The sequence below is a fragment of the Thunnus maccoyii genome, chromosome 6 (assembly GCF_910596095.1).
Source record: "Thunnus maccoyii chromosome 6, fThuMac1.1, whole genome shotgun sequence".
Lineage (NCBI taxonomy): Eukaryota > Metazoa > Chordata > Actinopteri > Scombriformes > Scombridae > Thunnus > Thunnus maccoyii.
The window spans coordinates 33,174,003-33,191,921 of NC_056538.1; the positions used below are offsets into that span (position 1 = coordinate 33,174,003).

General features: G+C 39.6%; 1 protein-coding gene across 7 annotated transcripts in view; it reads right to left on the minus strand.

Annotated features, from left to right (window-relative positions):
• Positions 1 to 6,642: 6,642 nt before the first annotated feature.
• Positions 6,643 to 17,919, minus strand: part of LOC121898667 (latent-transforming growth factor beta-binding protein 2) — a 101,757-nt gene continuing 90,480 nt past the window's right edge. For 5 of the 7 annotated variants that reach the window (XM_042413979.1, XM_042413980.1, XM_042413985.1 and 2 more), the window contains 9 exons: positions 17,489 to 17,560; positions 16,528 to 16,656; positions 14,228 to 14,368; positions 13,456 to 13,614; positions 12,662 to 12,775; positions 12,381 to 12,564; positions 10,107 to 10,438; positions 8,366 to 8,518; positions 6,643 to 7,039 (listed from right to left, as the gene is read on the minus strand). In XM_042413979.1, the coding sequence (XP_042269913.1) occupies positions 6,897 to 7,039; positions 8,366 to 8,518; positions 10,107 to 10,438; positions 12,381 to 12,564; positions 12,662 to 12,775; positions 13,456 to 13,614; positions 14,228 to 14,368; positions 16,528 to 16,656; positions 17,489 to 17,560 (1,427 nt within the window). In that variant the 3' untranslated portion in view covers positions 6,643 to 6,896. The remainder of the gene's footprint in view (positions 7,040 to 8,365; positions 8,519 to 10,106; positions 10,439 to 12,380; positions 12,565 to 12,661; positions 12,776 to 13,455; positions 13,615 to 14,227; positions 14,369 to 16,527; positions 16,657 to 17,488; positions 17,561 to 17,919) is intronic. The other 2 variants (XM_042413986.1, XM_042413982.1) reach the window with 1 other exon arrangement.

A 17,919-nucleotide genomic window follows, 5' to 3' on the forward strand; every position in this document is an offset into this window, starting at 1 on the left:
TAAGTGAACGGGACAGTGTGTATGTCTAATATCAATACTTGCACTGTGAAGGAGTTCTGCAGTATTTCTCAAGTTAAATTGAAGCAAACATACAACTAATGTTACTGTCAACAGCAGGACAGAGGAAATATTCATTATTATTTAAGACTTTTAAATACCTTCTAAAGCTTTCTTTCCTTTTTTGGAGGAAACTGAATTAAAAGACTTTTCTGCAGATATTCTGATTATTTTAATATTATTTTTTGTATCACTCACCAGGTGCACAGTTTTCACAGTTTACTACACTCAGACCTGCAATGATTGGTCGATTAGTTGATTATTTGATTGACAGAAAATAAATTGGGGACCATTTTAATAACTGATTAATTGTCATTCTCTGGCAGCAGCTTCTCACATGTGAATATTTGCTAGTTTTTCCAGTTTTTAATGATAGTGAACTCAACATGTTTGTGTTTGTGACTGTTGATCATCTGAACATGTTCACTTGAGCTTCAAGGAATAGTGATCCACATTTTATACACTGAACAATCAATAGATGATTAAAAACAATAATAACAGTCCTCCTATGACGGAATAATACGACCTTTAAACAAATGAACTCAACAGAAACTTATGGAGATTTGTTCCATAATGATTTGTGTGATTTGTAAACTCACAAAAATATTTTGCAAATATAAAACGAATACACAAACAAATTCCACAAATAAAAATAAATATCCGTGAATACATTAAATTAATTTACAAATAAATGAAAAGCATTTGTTGTTGTTTCTTACTTTGAAATGCGGAAATGACGTCATCAGCAGGCGATCACGTGCTATCTGAAAACGACCGAGTGATACGAGCGGATTTTCGTTCGTTTGTTTCAAAACTCCGTGTGTGTAAAAAGCAAATTCACAAACGTTTATTCACAAATAAAAACTGAGTTCACAAATGTCTGTTAGGAAGATGTTCACAAATGCTTTTTATTTATTTGTAAATTAATTTAATGTATTCACAGATTTTTTATTTTATTTGTGGAATTTGTTTGTGTATTCGTTTTATATTTGCAAAATATTTTTGTGGGTTTACTAATCTTTTTTTTTGTATTTGTGGAAGGTGTTTATATTTACAGATTACATATTTACAGCAAGCAGCAACCTCTGAGGCTGTAAAATGAAGCCAAAAACTGCAGTTCCTTGAACGACCACTTGAGGCTCCAAAAGCGAGTCAATCCCCATAGACCCCCATGTTAAAATGTCCAACTTTACAGCAGAAATAAACATGTTTACAGCCTGGTACAAACAACGGTTTTGGTCTCTGTAGCTAATTTCCTCTTTCATGTACGGGGTGAATTTTTTTATAACTCACCCGTTTAAATTTTATTAAGCCGTAAAGTTCTGCATAATGAAGGACATGGCTGCTTTGAGTGACAGGTCTGCCAGCCGCTAGGTGGCTTGTTTCAGTCATTCGGCCCGCCTCTTTGCCCGTTTTTGATTGGCTGGGAGTTAGGCAGCGTCACACACTGCCAAGATGGCGACGGCCGGAGTGGCTCACTTTGAGCTTCAAAACCGCTCTTCAGAAACCAACGAGTGACGTCACGGTAACTACGTCCATATTTATATACAGTCTATGGTTTACACACAGATTGTCGGTCTGTTCACACAAATCATTATGGAACAAATCTCACTCCATAGAAACTAAAAGGACGATGGAGGACCTGTCAGAGTTCAGACTGGACTTCACTGCTGCTGCTGCTATATATATATATATATATATGTATGGCTTGCCTCTGTGCAGGTCTCACTTCTTCCCTGACCAGTGTCTTTACCAGCTGAAGTTGGGATTTGAACCATCAACCTTCACATCACCTGTTCGCTGCTTCTCCTTCAGACCAGACGCTAACAAAGACAAACACAAAACCAACACGACACAGATCGCTTCAATAAAAGTGTGTGCAAATATATTTTCATTTCTTGTCATACAAACAACAATGATGATGATGATGATGATGATTCAAAAAATGTGAATCATTAATTAAAAAAAAAAAAAATTAACAATTTAAAAAAAAGCACCAGAGACTGAAATTGAAACAATTTACAAAAATATCTGTGTGTGAACACAGAAGCTGGTCTCTGGCAGGTACAGTGCATGTTATACATCAAACTTCAGGTGCTGAGGAGGAAACGGAAAAGTTCATCACGTTGCATTCAGCATGTTAACTACATCAGAAAGTTAAAATAATAATAAAAAAAAAAAACACAACAAAACACACTCTCTTACAGTTTCAACAATAAGGATTATTGTGAAAGAATGTGAAATATTATATACACAATATGACTGAAAGCAGCTTCCAGTGCATTCAGGAGTGGAAGCTGCACTGAAGTTTGTATTTATGTGCTGGAGAGAAAAAAAAACAACAAAAAAAAAAGCTTTTATGGCTGAATCTGCCAACAAATATAAAAATACAGACATGCCAGGAATTCATCAACACATTCAGTATTTGTAAAAAAAATCAACTTAAAGTAACAAAAAGTATTAATTAAACAGAGGAAGTTGACCATATTTTTCTTTCATTTTTCTTGAATTTAGTGAAGATAAATCATAGTGTTGTTAATTAATTGTTCCCATGCACAGTGTTGATTATAAAACTTTTATCCAATCTGTGAGTCTGTCAGGGTATATAAATATATTCTGTATACTACAGAGAGCAGACTTTCACCTCATTTTAACAAAAACGGACAAAAAAGAAGCTTCATAGGGTTTTGCTGCTTGAACTAGCCACGTTGCAGTCTGTAATTGGTCTGAAATATGACACTGTTTCCATCATTTCTCACATTTTTTTTTAACGTTAAAAAGTCAATCACAGTAAATCTTAATTCATTCGTCGTCATTAAAACAGGGCCGTAGTTACCACTGACGTCATGTCTTCAGTGTTGTCTCAGTAATTTGAACAGGACTTCACATTCTGTAATTACACATTATGGTTTCTAGACTAAATAATTTAAAATGTGACTGTTGTGAGGCAAAACTTATTAAATTAACTTCAAATAAAGTGAATTCGTATTTATCCACCAGAATTACATCCCAGTGATGAGGAGGCTTTGAAACAGCATTTTCACTGCCATCATTTTGGGAGATAAAATTGTCAAAATATATAATTAAACAATTAAATAAATCAATTGGGGGAATTTGGACTCATTGCCTCAGTGTTTATGCCTCTGTGAGCAAATTTTATTTTCTAGCACTCCTAGAACTCCTTCAGTTCCAAGCTAACGTTTCCTAGCATGTTTGTTAGCTAGTGAGCTAACAGCTAGCAAATACACTAACCTTAGTTTCAAGCTAGCTCATTAAAAATGCACGTTAGGAGTGTGGGAAATTAGTTTCAACAGTTGTAACATCATATTATAGTTTCATAACATTAGTTACTGCTTGGTAGCTAACGTTAAAAATATTAACGTTAGCATAACGTTTCTGTTCAACAGCTATCGTGCTATCACAATAAATTTATATTTTAAGGCTCTCTATTTAGGCTCAAGCTAATATCAAAAAGTGGAATGTGGTTGTAATTTAAGCTGGTTAAGTTATTTTAATTGTTTTTATGCCATATAATTAATTCATTATTAAAGTCAGACAATATGTTCTTCTATCTCAGATGGCACATCCTTCAAATCTTATTGGTGGTGTGTTAATAGTAACCTGGTATTTTTTAAGATTCCGGTATATTTTATGTTGTGGATATTACTACGATCATAATTGTAATCTTTTCCAAAAATCATACAAATACTGTTTACACACCTGAGCTCCTTCAGCGAGCCTCAGAGGAGGTTAGACAGAGATCTACAGTATAAGACAATGTTAACGTCTCTTCTCTGCTGTCACCTAGTGAAACCTGGTTAGTTTCCTAAAAAAAACAAAAAACAACACACACACGACTTTCTTCTTCTACTGCACAACTTCACACATCTCTCTCGTTTCTGAAAATAACCTACCAGACTTTAATATACTAAACATCCAGATAGTGTCATGGCTGTGAGTCTTTAGGAAGTAAAAACATACACATGAACTTTGGGTCCAGCTTGGTTCCCAGTGCGGGGCCAACCTGGGTCCTAATACGGGGCTAATCAGAGTGAGCCTGGAGTCTACATCTGGCTTGGCCTGGTTTCAACAACAACTGGGCTAAACATGGCTGGACTTGTTCAGACTGGGCAGACGCTACGTGATTTTATTTATCTTAGTACGTTGTGTTAACTAACTCCACATTTTAATTACTTTTCGTGTAAAGCGAAAACATACGACTTCTACACTCACAGTGTAGGATCGACCGGTAGCTGCTCACACTGGACTCAATTTTACTGTTTTTTTTTTTTTAATGGAAAAAGGCAAAGAACTGCTGCTACAATGAACACTATATAGACTGGACCCAGAATCAACTTCACACTAAATCAAAAGTTGTTTTAGCGTTAAACCTGCAGTGCAGAACTTTTACACATAAATGAACGTCTGATACATTCACACAACGCTGATTACGCCGATCACCACCAGACAAATCTCTCTGTATTTCACAGTATACCGAAGGTTTTAGTCTGGCGTCGGGTTTGACATTCCTGCGCTGGCTAGACACTTCCGCTGACTAGGCTGGCTAACTTCCGGTTAGCTTTCTGCTAACTTAAATGGGGATAAAATAATTTAATCATGGGGCTCTTCTAGACTTTCCAAATGTTATTGGACAGAATGGATCAAAAGGTGATAGTGAAATGAGTCATTTCGCAGGGGTTCTGTGATGCTCAAAACAATTTATCCACAGCTGCAACAGTAGCGACGGAGTAGGCTGCGGTGAAATGACGTTAGCACGTGTCAACAGTGTTTTTTGTAATTACTCTCACTGCCAGAAGGGGGAGACAAAAGTCCTGCACTTCAGCTTTAAGTTAGTCTATATGGAACCAGGGCTTTGGGCAAGGCCTGAATAAAAATGCATTTATAATTAGATAGTTGAGTTGAACCCTCCATGGTGAAGGTTATTCTAAACTCATTTAGTTCTGTCTAGTAAGGTTGCTTAAAGTCAAACTGAAATTTAAAATTAATTTTTGCTAAGAATTAAAAATAAAATAATAAAAATTAATTAAATAAAATTAAATATATCCTTGGTGTCTGTTTGACGTATACTTTGTACTTATTTGATCAAAATTGTAATTACCAAAAAGAAAAAAATTTAAGTCGTACGTTTTTTTCTGCAGTGATAGCGCCCCCTATATTAGCCCGCTCCCAGGAGGTGTCTATTTTTGGTATCGACTGACGAAGTGAGAGTTGTTAGTCGTTCCTTAGTCCCATCTTTCCCATGACTCCGTACGTTACTTGGTGACTCCGTACGTTACTTGGTGACTCCGTACGTTACTTGGTGACTCCCTACGTTACTTGGTGACTCTGTATCATTGACTGTATGTAAATATGGACGTCATGACAGCTCCCCAAAAGTGAAACAAAAAAATCTGGATCGCCGCCTGGTGGCTGGCTGCAGTATAGGTCATAAGTCCCGCCCCCTCCATGTTAGCGGATGAGACATGAACCAAACTAAAAAAATCAAAGTACACATCAACTACATTTTTCCCCAAAGATGGTTTCTGTCATTTTAGGTAGTTATTATCACGCTGATATTTGTTCAAGTGCTCATTTTTCTGATAAGTTTTTAATTAGTTATTTGATGATGTAAAAAGGGGGTGTGGCGTCATAATTGACAGTTGTGACAGCTGCTCTCAAACCTCCGTCAGGCGGTGGGACGGCTGCCTCCATTGCACAAACTCTGACTCCAAATGATGTCACACAACCAAGATGGCCGCTCCCGGAAAGAAGATATTTTGGCTTCACTTTTGCATAGCAGCAGGAAGTAGAGACATGTCGTCCATGTTTATATACAGGGTAAGCTCTGTACGTTACTTTGTGACTCTGTACGTTACTTTTTACGTTATATTGTACATTACTCTGTATGTTACTCAGTACGTTACTTTGTGACTCTGTATGTTACTCTGTATGTTACTTTGTGACTCTGTACGTTACTTTTTACGTTATATTGTACATTACTCTGTATGTTACTCGGTACGTTACTTTGTGACTCTGTGTGTTACTCTGTATGTTACTTTGTGACTCTGTACGTTACTTTTTACGTTATTTTGTACATTACTTTGTACGTTATTTTGTTCGTTACTCTGTATGTTAATTCATGTCATGTGTTGAGGTTACAGGACATCTCCTTGAAATAACATGAAGGAAAAGTAACACTGAGTGAGATTCAGCGCTAACGTTAGCAAGCTTGGCTAACAAGCTTTCACTTTCCGTGTGAAATGTTGTGAAATTTAATGTTGTACAGGGACAGCTGTCTTAAATCTCTGATGATATATAACCATCGCTACGTGGGCTTGTTGAAAAAGAGGACAAAAACATTTTATATCAACATCCGTAGGATATCGGATTATGACGCCCCGGTCAGTAATACACTACAGAATTAACAGCGCATCTCCTAACAACACCCACAAATGTCAGTCAACTGTTACCATGGGAACAGCCCAAAAAGGCTTAAAGCTTAGAAACTGCTTCCATAAAAATGTCCAAAAAATGGTGTATCCTCTTTTGAAAAATATTGTTTCCTTGCACAAAAAATATGGAGAATTTAAATTTCAGTTTGACTTTAATCAAGCATGAACTTGTGTAACCTTTGCCCAGTGTTGTGTAAGCTAGGCCAGTTTAACGCAATCTATTGAGTATTTTAGTCCAGTACATCTTAGCCTGGTCAAGTCCAGTTTATCAAATCTTGTCCTGAAATAAAACCCAAGCTAGTTTAGAGTCTGATATAATCTAGCCGTCCAGTCCAGTCTTAGATTCTCAAGCCCAGTTTAGACTGGTCCGGTCCGGTCCAGTCTGGTCTATGCAGCCACACAGTGGTTGGGCCTGCGGGACATGATGTATCCTCTCCTGCAGACGCAGCGGAAAGAGCCTTCAGTGTTCACACAGCGAGCGTTCACACACGGGAACTCCACACTGACGCCATCCTCACATTCGTTTATATCTGCAAACACACACACAGATATATATTTAGATGTTTTTATTTACTTTGTCATTAATCGAATAAACTGTTTTATGTCAATACTGGGTTTATAATGACAATAAAAGCAATAATCCATTGTCTATAGTATAAATTATCAGAATATTGAGGTTATTTTAGTTATTTTGTTGTAGCCTGGTGTCATTTACATGTGATTAATCCAAGTAAACACAGTGAACAGTGTATGTAATGACACTGCTCTCTGTGGTATATAAACTTAGCACAAAAAGTAAGGAAATTTGTGTTTGGTAGATTATTTCTTTGTTGTAACAATGCTTCTTGGCAATAAATCTGAAAGCCTGTTTATTTCCCTTTTAAATGGTGCCACATTTGTAAGGAACATGCAGTTGTGGGATGAGCAGCAGAGCTGAGTATGTGGGTTGCGCCCATGAAAAATTTGCCAAATCTTCTCTGCCAATGCCAAACAGCTTATTCTGCCATTGACTCTTGTTTGGTGTTTGGTGGATTGGATGATTGAAGTTTAAAGAAACAAGACAATTTAACAATTTATTCATTTAACAAACAGGAGCCTCAGTAGCGTGTGGAAGAACCATACACAGCCACAACAGCCTGGCACCTCCTCCTCATGCTGGTCATCAGCCTGGTCACACACTGCTGTGGGATGGCGTCCCATTCTTCAACCAGCATTTGTCGCAAGTCAGCCAACGTGGTTGTGTTGGTCACTCAAACAGCACGCCCAAGCTGATCCCACAAGTGTTCAATGGGGTTGAGGTCAGGACTGCTGAAAGGCCATTCCATCCTCTCCACTCCCAAATTCTAGAGGTAGTCTCTGATAAACCCCCACAAACTGACAAATGCTGGTTGAAGAATGGGATGCCATCCCGCAGCAAAGAGTCAATGGCGGAATAAGCTGTTTGCCATTGGCAGAGAAGATTTGGCATATTTTTCATGGGCGCAACCCACATACTCATCTCTGCTGCTCATCCCACAAATGCATGTTCCTTTAAGATTTATTGCCGAGAAGCATTGTTACAGCAAAGAAATAATCTACCAAACACAAATTTCCTTACTTTTTGTGCTAAGTTTAGTATGAATCTCCTGTGGACAACAGATACAGTAAGAATCATTCACTGGTTTAATTAATTAGAGGAGTGAGAGTATAAAGTGGCATAAAATTGAAATACTCAAGTACAAGTACCTTAAAATTGTACTTAAGGATGATACTTAGTATAATAAAGAATAATTCCCCAAATTATTCATAAAAGTCTGATCAGTTGACCCCTTCCTCTGATTGGACAGAACACGTGGAGGTGTGAGTGTAGTCCGTACCTATACATGTCATTGAGGTCATGTCCAGTTCATAACCTTGGTAGCAGTCACAGGTGTAACCCTCGGCAACGCGAATACACCTGCCGTTCTCACAGCCGTGCAGTATCCCACAATCCTCTGCTGTGCTCAGGCCGGCGTAGGACTCATAACGCCCTGAAAGACGAGAGATTGAGGAAAAAACGATTTTGAAATGACTCCAGACGTTAATTAAACTGTGAGTTTGGGATTCAACTTCACAAAAAATCATATTAAATGTGAGTTTGAAGGTTAATCAGAAGGCAAAACACAACAACTAAACACATGGACAGTGTATTATAATAATAGTTATCAGTTTTATATCATATTCAAGGAAATATTACTCAGACAATCTGTGGTGCTTTCAGTATGAGGTTAGACGTTATAGAACAATATTTCCTTTGTGGTTGTTTGGGTTTACTCTGCTGTAGGCATAAGAGAAAAGGTAGAAAAAAGACAAACTTTCTTGCAAACAAAGGAATCATGTTTTAAAGAGTAAACATCATCTCACATCCTCTGTGACATGAGAAGACGGAGGGAGAGAAATGCTGCTTAGTTAAACAGCTAGCAAGGTTCAATCTACTCACCAGTATCAAACTATTATAACAGGTGCTAGCAAGTTGTTTTCTTTTGTCTTTTTGTCTTTCTTTCTTGCAACTGTCTCACTTTTTTCTAGCCTGAAGCCTGAATTATTTTTTTTTTAAATACATGATTGTCTAGAGGTTTTCTTGGATTCTCTGCTTAAGCATCAGCACAATTATCAGAAATGACCTACAGATCATAGAGAGTCAATATCGTGTTGGATACATAGAATCATCCACCAGTAATCATTTACTTGAGGTTAATCATGTAAAAATTCATAATTCATAATTCATCTCTACTAACTACACAGGGCTTTAACATGAAGAGATCCCAGTATTTGTATTTGTATCTGTATTTGTTGAGGCAGCAAAATTATTTGTATTTGTATTTGAATAAAAGTGGCAAGAGGCTTAAAAATCCTGTTTTTGTTTTTATGACACTTTTCATTTTAGAGCATCAAAGTGTTACAATAAGTGTTCATGAATAAACTACCTTACGAAGGAGGTCCCCACATCGGGTCTCAAACTGGAGTCTCCCAGATCATAGACGACTGCGCTGACTACTGAGCTAAAACTTTACTCATCACCTCATTGCAGACAGACCTCTACCTATTTATACACCCATAACACAGAGACAGCACAGTGTTTAACGTGTAGGGAAGAACTTCAAAGGCAATTATTGCTTTGCACTTTTCATTTATTGCCTATTTTTTACAACCTAACTTTGTGGAAAGGAGAAGGGGAACAACAGGTTATGGAGAGTCTCTTGGGAGAACTTTGCTTGTGTCAGTAGCTCAGCTTTATCTCTGGGGAACACCCCCAACAAATAATTTTTTAAATATTTGTATGAAACAAATATTCATATAAAACCCACTATTTGTGCTTTGCCGTATAATGTATTTGTATTCGGCACACCCCTAGTAGTTGGTTCCACTAAGACGTTCTTGCTGTTCCAGTTATCTAGCGGGACTGTGCACCTGCATGTATGTGATTGGCCGACGCTGGAAGTTGGTTGAAGGCTGAAGGAACTTCTGCTGTTATTATAATTTAATCATAGATTTAAGTCATGATTTTGTGCTGTTTTTATATTTGAAATTGTCCTTAAACCAGCTTGGACCAGCCCTGCCAAACATGAGTCAACTCACTCTCGTACACCCTCCTCGGTGCTCCTCCTCCTCCTCCTCCTCCTCCTGCTCCTGCTCCTCCTCCTCCTCCTCCTCCTGCTCCTCTACTCTCAGTGAAGGGAGGGAAGGGTGGACCCGGCCTCCACGGCTCCTCATCCTCCTCTTCCTGCTCCTCGTAGGAAGCTCCGGGCAGCGGCGCCAGGCTGAGAGGAGGACCATCAGAACGGGATGGAGGAGGGGGTCGGGCCCCGAACGCCCTCTCGGCTCGGGGGTCGGGGGGAAGGCGGAAGGACGGAGGTCTGGGTGGGGAGCCGTCGGGGGGGCTGTACTCTCCTTCAGAGTAGTAACCAGTGCTGTGAACATGGACGAACACAAAAACGGACAAAATCAGTTTAACGTCTGGTGATATTCTATATTTTTCTTCATGTGCGTTTGTTATTGATATATCTTCTTCCTCTGTTGTCGTCCAAAAACTATTAAAAACACATCAGTGAGCCACACCGCTGCACTGGGCGACATGTTTATTCATCACCATCAACACACACACTGTAGTTTATTTTGACTCAGTCTTATACAAACCATCCTGCTGCCAGAAATACTCACTAAAGCTCCAAATGTAAATACATCCGCCGCTGAAAATAGTCCTCAACAAATGCACTGTTTCCTCCTGTTTGTTTGTTAAAAACTACAGTGACCAGCTGTTTTAGGGAACATTGCTGAGACTTTTTAAACATGAGACTTTATATTTGTTTTTAAAGAGTTTCAGTAGGACAGACAGAGCAGGGGGAGACACAGACAACACATCGCTGGTTTGAGTCTGAAAAATATAAGGTTGCAGCTTTGCAGAGACACTTAATAAAAACTGTCTATGCATCCTCTCTTGCAACACATGTTTCACAATTTTCTGGCAGGTTTTAGTCATGCGTAAGAGTTCAAATATTTTCAGCTTGTTGGTTCACAGCGGCCGTTTTGGGCCCATTCACTTGAATTTCAATTAGTAAATTGAAAACTCTTGATGAGTTTGTGTGTAAAACAAATTAATTTCCTAATTTCCATCAAGTCTATTTTTAGAAAAGGAAAGACTTTTAACCCACATGACCTGGTCAAAGTTTGATTGAAATGTGTACTGTCAGGTGTGTAGAGACAATAAGTAACTGCAGCTGGACACAGAAAAATACTCATATATTTGAATGGAGAGTGTGAGCGAACCCACACCTTTTTGAACATTTACTGCTTCCACATAGTTCGAGATACAGACTTCATTCGAACTTTAAATGAGTTACGAGACTTTGACCTACAAATCTTGAATTTATATGTTTTTTCTATCTTTTATTGTTTTTGAGATATTAGAGTGTGAGTTTTAAAGTCTTTTCTTGCTCCTCCTGTGATTTTATAATGAGTGTGTGTTGCGGAATGTTTCACAGCACTGAGGGAGTGACATCACCAGGAGCAGTTGGAGAGGAGGATTTTAGAGTACGCTTCTTGTGAAATCTCCTCATAAATCCCATGACTTTGGCCAAATCTTACATTAAAAATTATATTTTTTAGTAGGAATTTCGTGGCGAATCCATTGATACAGGTTTGAAAGTGGTCAGACTCATAGTTTAGACGTGAGAAGCCTCTGTTTGACACAAAGCTCATGCTCATAGATTGCCTCCCCATTGGTTTACATTGTAAGCTGTGATGTGGCACTGCAACTTTCAGGGCTTATTAAATCCAAACCTTTCAAGTTATTACAAAGTTTTTAACAACTTTTTTTCAGCATAGTGTCATAAGTCACCTATTAAAGTTTGAAGCCGATACCATTAACGCCCTCGGAGGAGATAACGTTTGTTTGGGGGCCAAAATTGGTTAAAAGTCTTATTTTGAAAGGCTAATTGCGGACTTCCTGTTGGATTTAGGTCAGGGGTGTCAGTGTATGATTTGTAGGTCTTGATGAGACGAATAATTGAGTTTTGCTTTGATCCCTCTACGACATTCCTACGGGCCGTAGCGGCCATTTTAGTTACATAGGTGGCGCTAGAGAGCACATTTTGGCACTTTGGGGGTTAATTTTTACATTTTATCAAATTTTTCACCAGACCTGATGTGCGTGCCAAATTTGGTGAGTTTTTGAGCATGTTTAGGGGGTCAAATTTGGGGTTTAAGTGGCGTAATAATAAAGAAAGAAAGAAACAAAGAAACAAACACACGAAAAACAACAGGGTCCTCGCCCTTAGGCTATATACATATCCTCTGCCTTTTGGGCTCGGCCCATAATGATCAGCAGGAACACTGCAGGATGTTCGTCCTCACCTGTAATCCGACCTGCCGTAGCCTCCGTCTGGCACACTGAAGGTGGCGGGTGTCCTCCCTCTGAAGCCCGACCTGCTGCCCCCCACTGGAGAGTAATCATCATAGTCTGGACGACTGAAGTCTCTGCCGGGAAGAACAGCCGGAGGGAAGGAGTCCGGACTGTAGGGAGAGAAGTATGGAGGACCTGAGGAGGAGGAGGAAGAGGAGAGGAGAGGAGTTAGATTATTGAGGCTAAAATAAAATAAACTGGAGAAATAAATGTGAAATCATCTCGTCTGTACCTCCTCCTCCTCGTCCACCTCCTGGTCTCAGTCCTGTTTCTGATCCGGTCGAGTCTGGAAAACTCTCCGAATACAGAGGAGGAAGAACCGAACTGCACAGGCTGGCATAGTCCTCTGCAGGGACACAGAGAGAGAGAGAGAGAGAGAGAGAGAGAGAGAGAGAGAGAGAGAGGGAGAGAAGTGTTCATCTCAATCTATAAATATGTTGTGTGTTTCAAATGTTTCCATTGTCTAATACTCGAACTGCAACATGTCGTCATCGTTTCTTCAGTACTTTTGTGGCTGAAAGTGTTGTGAAACAGCAACATCTCAGTCTCTGCTTCGTAATATGTCTCAGTCTTACTCTGTGTTTTTAATCTAATGTCGACTTTCTGCACCATTCTTAGAAATGATTCTGATAAATACACTAGTGGAAGAAGAACTCAGATGCTTTATTTAAATAAAAGTACCAATACCAGTGAACGTAGTGGTTCTGCAGTGAAACATCAATGTGACTGATATATGATTCTATATGACATCCAGTGGTTCCCAACCTAGGGTTTGAGGCCCTCCAAAGGGTCAGCAGATAAATCTGAGGGGTGGTGAGATGATTAATGGGAGAGGAAAGACGAAAAAACAAAGTTCTGATACAAAAATCTGTTTTTTAGCTTTTGGACTTTTTCTCTCATCTTTGATTTTTGCTGAAATATTGGATCATTTGAACATTTATTGAGATGAAAGCATGTGAAATGTCTCTTCTATGACATGATGAGGAGACGTGTGTGTCATTCTGTACGAGTTGTTTTTTTTGTTACCGGAGTCGGAGGAGGGACAGAGCGCACACTCCATCCCCCAGCCCTCCCCGTACAGACAGCAGCAGTCCATGAAGGTGACCTGAGCTCCCAGCAGAGGACTCTGACACATCAGGTCCGCAGTGACGTGCTGCCAGCAAACAGACTGGTTCTCATCTGCATCTCCAGATCAGCGAGAGGACAGGACCATCAATAACCACAGAAATGATGATAGCTGAAGGAGCTGAATCAACTTTATTTATACAACGCCGACAGAACAAAGAGGAAAGACTGAAGAACAAAACTAAAGTAAATATAATAAATAAAACTACAAGATAAATGTTTTGTCTCTCTTGCTGAGAATTAGATTCTCTCATGTCTGTGTGTTAAATACAGCTAGCAACTGGTTAGCTTAGCTTAGCATACAGACTGGAAACAGCTAGCCTGGCTCTGTCCACAGGTAACAAAATCCACCTAACAACACTTCTAACGCTCACATATTATATCTCAGTTGTTTAGTCTGTAAAAAAACTGATTTTTTTTTGGACTACATAACCCCACATCAAATTTCTGTAAAAGAAGAGGATGAAAAGTGGAAGAAAAATGATGGAAGAGACAGAAGAGAGGAGGTGGGAGAGGGAAGAGAAGACACTAAATAAGGAGAAAGAGGAAGGAGGTGAAAGCTGAAGTAAAGAAAGCAGAGGAGAGGGAAAGTAAAGATGAAGAGAGGAGAGAGGAAGAGGTGAGGAGGAAGAGGACAAGAAGAAGAGGACGAGGACGAAGGCGGGTGTCTTACCCGCAGTCAGGTGGGAGGAGTTCACACAGTTTCTTTGTGTGTCGTCGAGCACCAGAGGAGACGGACAGCTGCAGTAATACGAACCGACTGTGTTCACGCACACTCCTCCTACACAACTCTCCTCCTCACACTCGTCATGATCTGACAGACAGACAGACAGACAGACAGACAGACAGACAGTTAGCCGAGCTGCTGCTAACACTTGTTCGGTTTATTTCTCTTATAACTTTAGATCCAGATGTTCGGTCGGTTTCTCCCGGGAGCCGAATTACCCGCAGAGGTCTCCTCCTCTCCAGAAACAAATGTACACGCAGATTAAAATCGTAAAATACTAATTAAAGCTGTTTCACCTAAAAAAATCTATATTTCTCCGACGATGTTTGGCGACCACCGGACTTCCTGGAGGGGCTGTTAGCCGAGCTGCTGCTAACGTTTGCCCAGTTTATTTCTCTGATAACTTAAGATCCAGACGTCCAATGACTAAAATCCTTCTTCCGGCTAAAAGATATAGTTAAAAACCACCTAAATTTATCATGAAAATGTGACTTAAAACTGAATAAAAGTCCATTTATAACAGTTTGTGTGGAACAACCACAACGCCGATGTATTATCTTGTATGTGTGTAAGTTACTCTTTGGTAGACGCCATTGTAGCGGACAAACACAGCGCCGCCGTATGCATCTGGTGCGTGTTTACTCTTTGGTAGAGGAGGTATGACGTCATCGACAGGCGACCAAATGAAACGGTCCGTTACTTTGATTAAATGACAGATTTCTCTGGGTTTGAAAGTTGTTGGAAACATTTGGGATAATGTAAGTACACAACTCAACAACATATATAACATAGGTCTAGTTGTTTTTAGACATTTTAATGTGGAATAATTACATATTATAGCTTTAAAGCTGCAGTGATGTGCAGGTGTACTCCGGGACTCAGTGACATCACTGCTGGGTGTCGTTACAGTGATGCCGGCTGTGGTCAAAGGTGAAACGAGCTGAAACTTTGAACCAGAGAGGACAGCAAACACTGATCTTCAGCCAGGTGTTTAAGTTACTGTTTAAGTAAAGGAAACTGTTCATGAAGCTCTGCCTCCCCTTAGCGACCGTTGCTACGCCTGTCAATCTTTCCATTCTGGCACGGCACATACGCAGTTTTGATTTTGGCTGACAGGACAAATGTCGCTGGTGGCTGGAGCTACGAGGACTGTTCTCTGACTCGGGATATTCACAGTCGACACTTCAGACTGATGCATTGACTGACCTGAGGAAGATGAGACCTTTAGTCTCATTTCTGTTTCTTTATCTTGTTACATATATGTACTTCTTACAGGCCTACATACTAAACATTACATTATTACTCTGTGTTTCTTTCGTCACCACAGCCTCTTATGACAAATATTATTCATGTCTCTGTCCAGTTACCACTGTTGGAGCCATTTGTATCTATGTGTGTGTTAAGGTCATTCCCTGGTTGCCGCAGTAGGTGGCTTATTGGACAGCAGCATGTAGCCGTTTAGAGGCTAATCTTTAATACATCTTAAGCACAAGTCTGCAGATGTTTGATTTACTACATGGAGCCGCCGCATGACGACGTGTCGATTACATATCTCGGTAACAGCCCCTCACTGTGGTTTAGGTTTTTAAACCAGTTACAGTACCAGCGAACCTACAGAGCAGCTGCACTAAACTGACATAACAGCTACATGAGTCTCATGTTTTAAAGCTGTTGATCATCATCTGTGATTTGAAAACATCAGATTTCCACACAGTCAGAGGAATTAAAAGCTTGTATCCTGTTGTTAGTTGAGGAATAAAATCCAAACACAGCTGCTGACAGCCAATCAGCTGATGGACAGTAGAGGAGGAGACGGTAGAGACGCTGGTACACGTCTGTTTAAACAAGAGTTTAGTCGACTTTGCTGCATTTAACAGCAGAGCTGAGAGCAGCAAACAGTCTGTTTCCATCACAGTTATGTATTTAGGTCATTTAGAGACTAGACTTTGTAAAAGTTTACTGTGTATAATGATGATATGGCTAAAAAACAAACAAACAAACATGAGTTGACTGCTGGGCTTCTCGACTGACTCTACTAGTTAGCTTGTATAATCTAATGCAAACGCTAAAACTCCGGCTGACTTTTTAATGTTTACAGCTGACTTGTTTTAAAACGAGAACCTTGTAAAACATAAAATATGCACTTGATGACTTCATATTGTACATGACATCATGCTAACAGAATATATATATATATATATATATATATATATATATATGCATATATATGTGGATTTCGTACGTACCGACACACTCCAGCAGCTTGCTGTTGTAAACGTATCCGCTGGGGCAGTAGCAGTTGTATCCGGGGATGTTGTTGACACACACTCCGTTCTTACACACCTCTGGATGGAAACGCTTACACTCGTCCACATCTGGCAACATACAGGTGTTTATATATTTAAAACAAATTCAACTAACGTGGGTCTCGTTTTATAGCTGTTCAACAAACATCCAGGTTCAATAAGCTCATGTTGAAGAGAAAATGAAGGTAAAACTGTGACTCAAACTGTCCGTTATAAACATCCGTCAGTCTACAGACTCTCTACCTGCTTCACCTTTGACCTGCCAGACCTGTGTGATCACTTTCAGTTATTATTAATATAATAATTAATAAGTTATTATTACTGATAGAAATAATGGACAGAACTAGCAGTATAAGACCTAATAAGCTGCTTCATACAGTATATTTAAACATATGGATCCTTGAAGGCCATGCAGACAGTTTATTACAGCGATCCAAGATGGACGGATGATTCTTTCTACACAAAAGGGAAAAACAAATCTGTGCACGTCTGTGTGTTCAGATCCGACTGAGTTATGACTCCGAGAAGGATTCCCGACTCTTCTTCACCTCACGAAGTATCTTCGCCTCATCCTCAGCTCTCCGATGCCACCCTGGAGAGACGTTTGGCTTCGTCCTGCTGCTTCATGTCCATGTCTAATACGGACCAGATCCTGACATTTCCCCCGTGGTTCAAATGAGTTCAATTATTTCTCTCCCCCCCCACCACCAACACCCCCTCCATGATGTTCATCCTGTCTGAACGGAGACTTAGTTGAACTTACAGACTCCTGGTTTAACAGCATGCATGTGTCACTTTAGACTTTTCTGTAAATATGAATCAGCCTTTAAAGCCAGACGGTCATATCTGCATGTTTTTTGTGTGTGTGTGTGTGTGTGTGTGTGTGTGTGTGTGTGTGTACCTCTGTAGCTGAAGGCTCCTGCTGCTGTAGTAACATATCCTTTCCCACTGGGACACAGAGACAGAAACTCGGCTGCACAGAAACATTCAGAAGACAAAGAAACACTTAATAAACTAAAAAAACATATCTGAAGCTCTGGAGGACGGCCCAATTATTACCAATTATTCTATAAAAATGGTAAAAATGATTTTGCCTGCTTAGATAAGATGGGAAGATTGGCGGGAACTGCCTGCTGGTTGCCTGGCAACTGCTTAAGAGTCATGAGATAATAATAATATACAGTAACTCCCATAAAAAAGTTTTATTTTACACTTTGGTAAACAAACAATAGGTGCTTGTAGTGCAGAGCCAGGCTAGCTGTTTCCATCTGCTTCCAGTCTTTATGCTAAGCTACGCTAACAGCCGGTTAGCGTAGCTTAGCATGCTGGTCG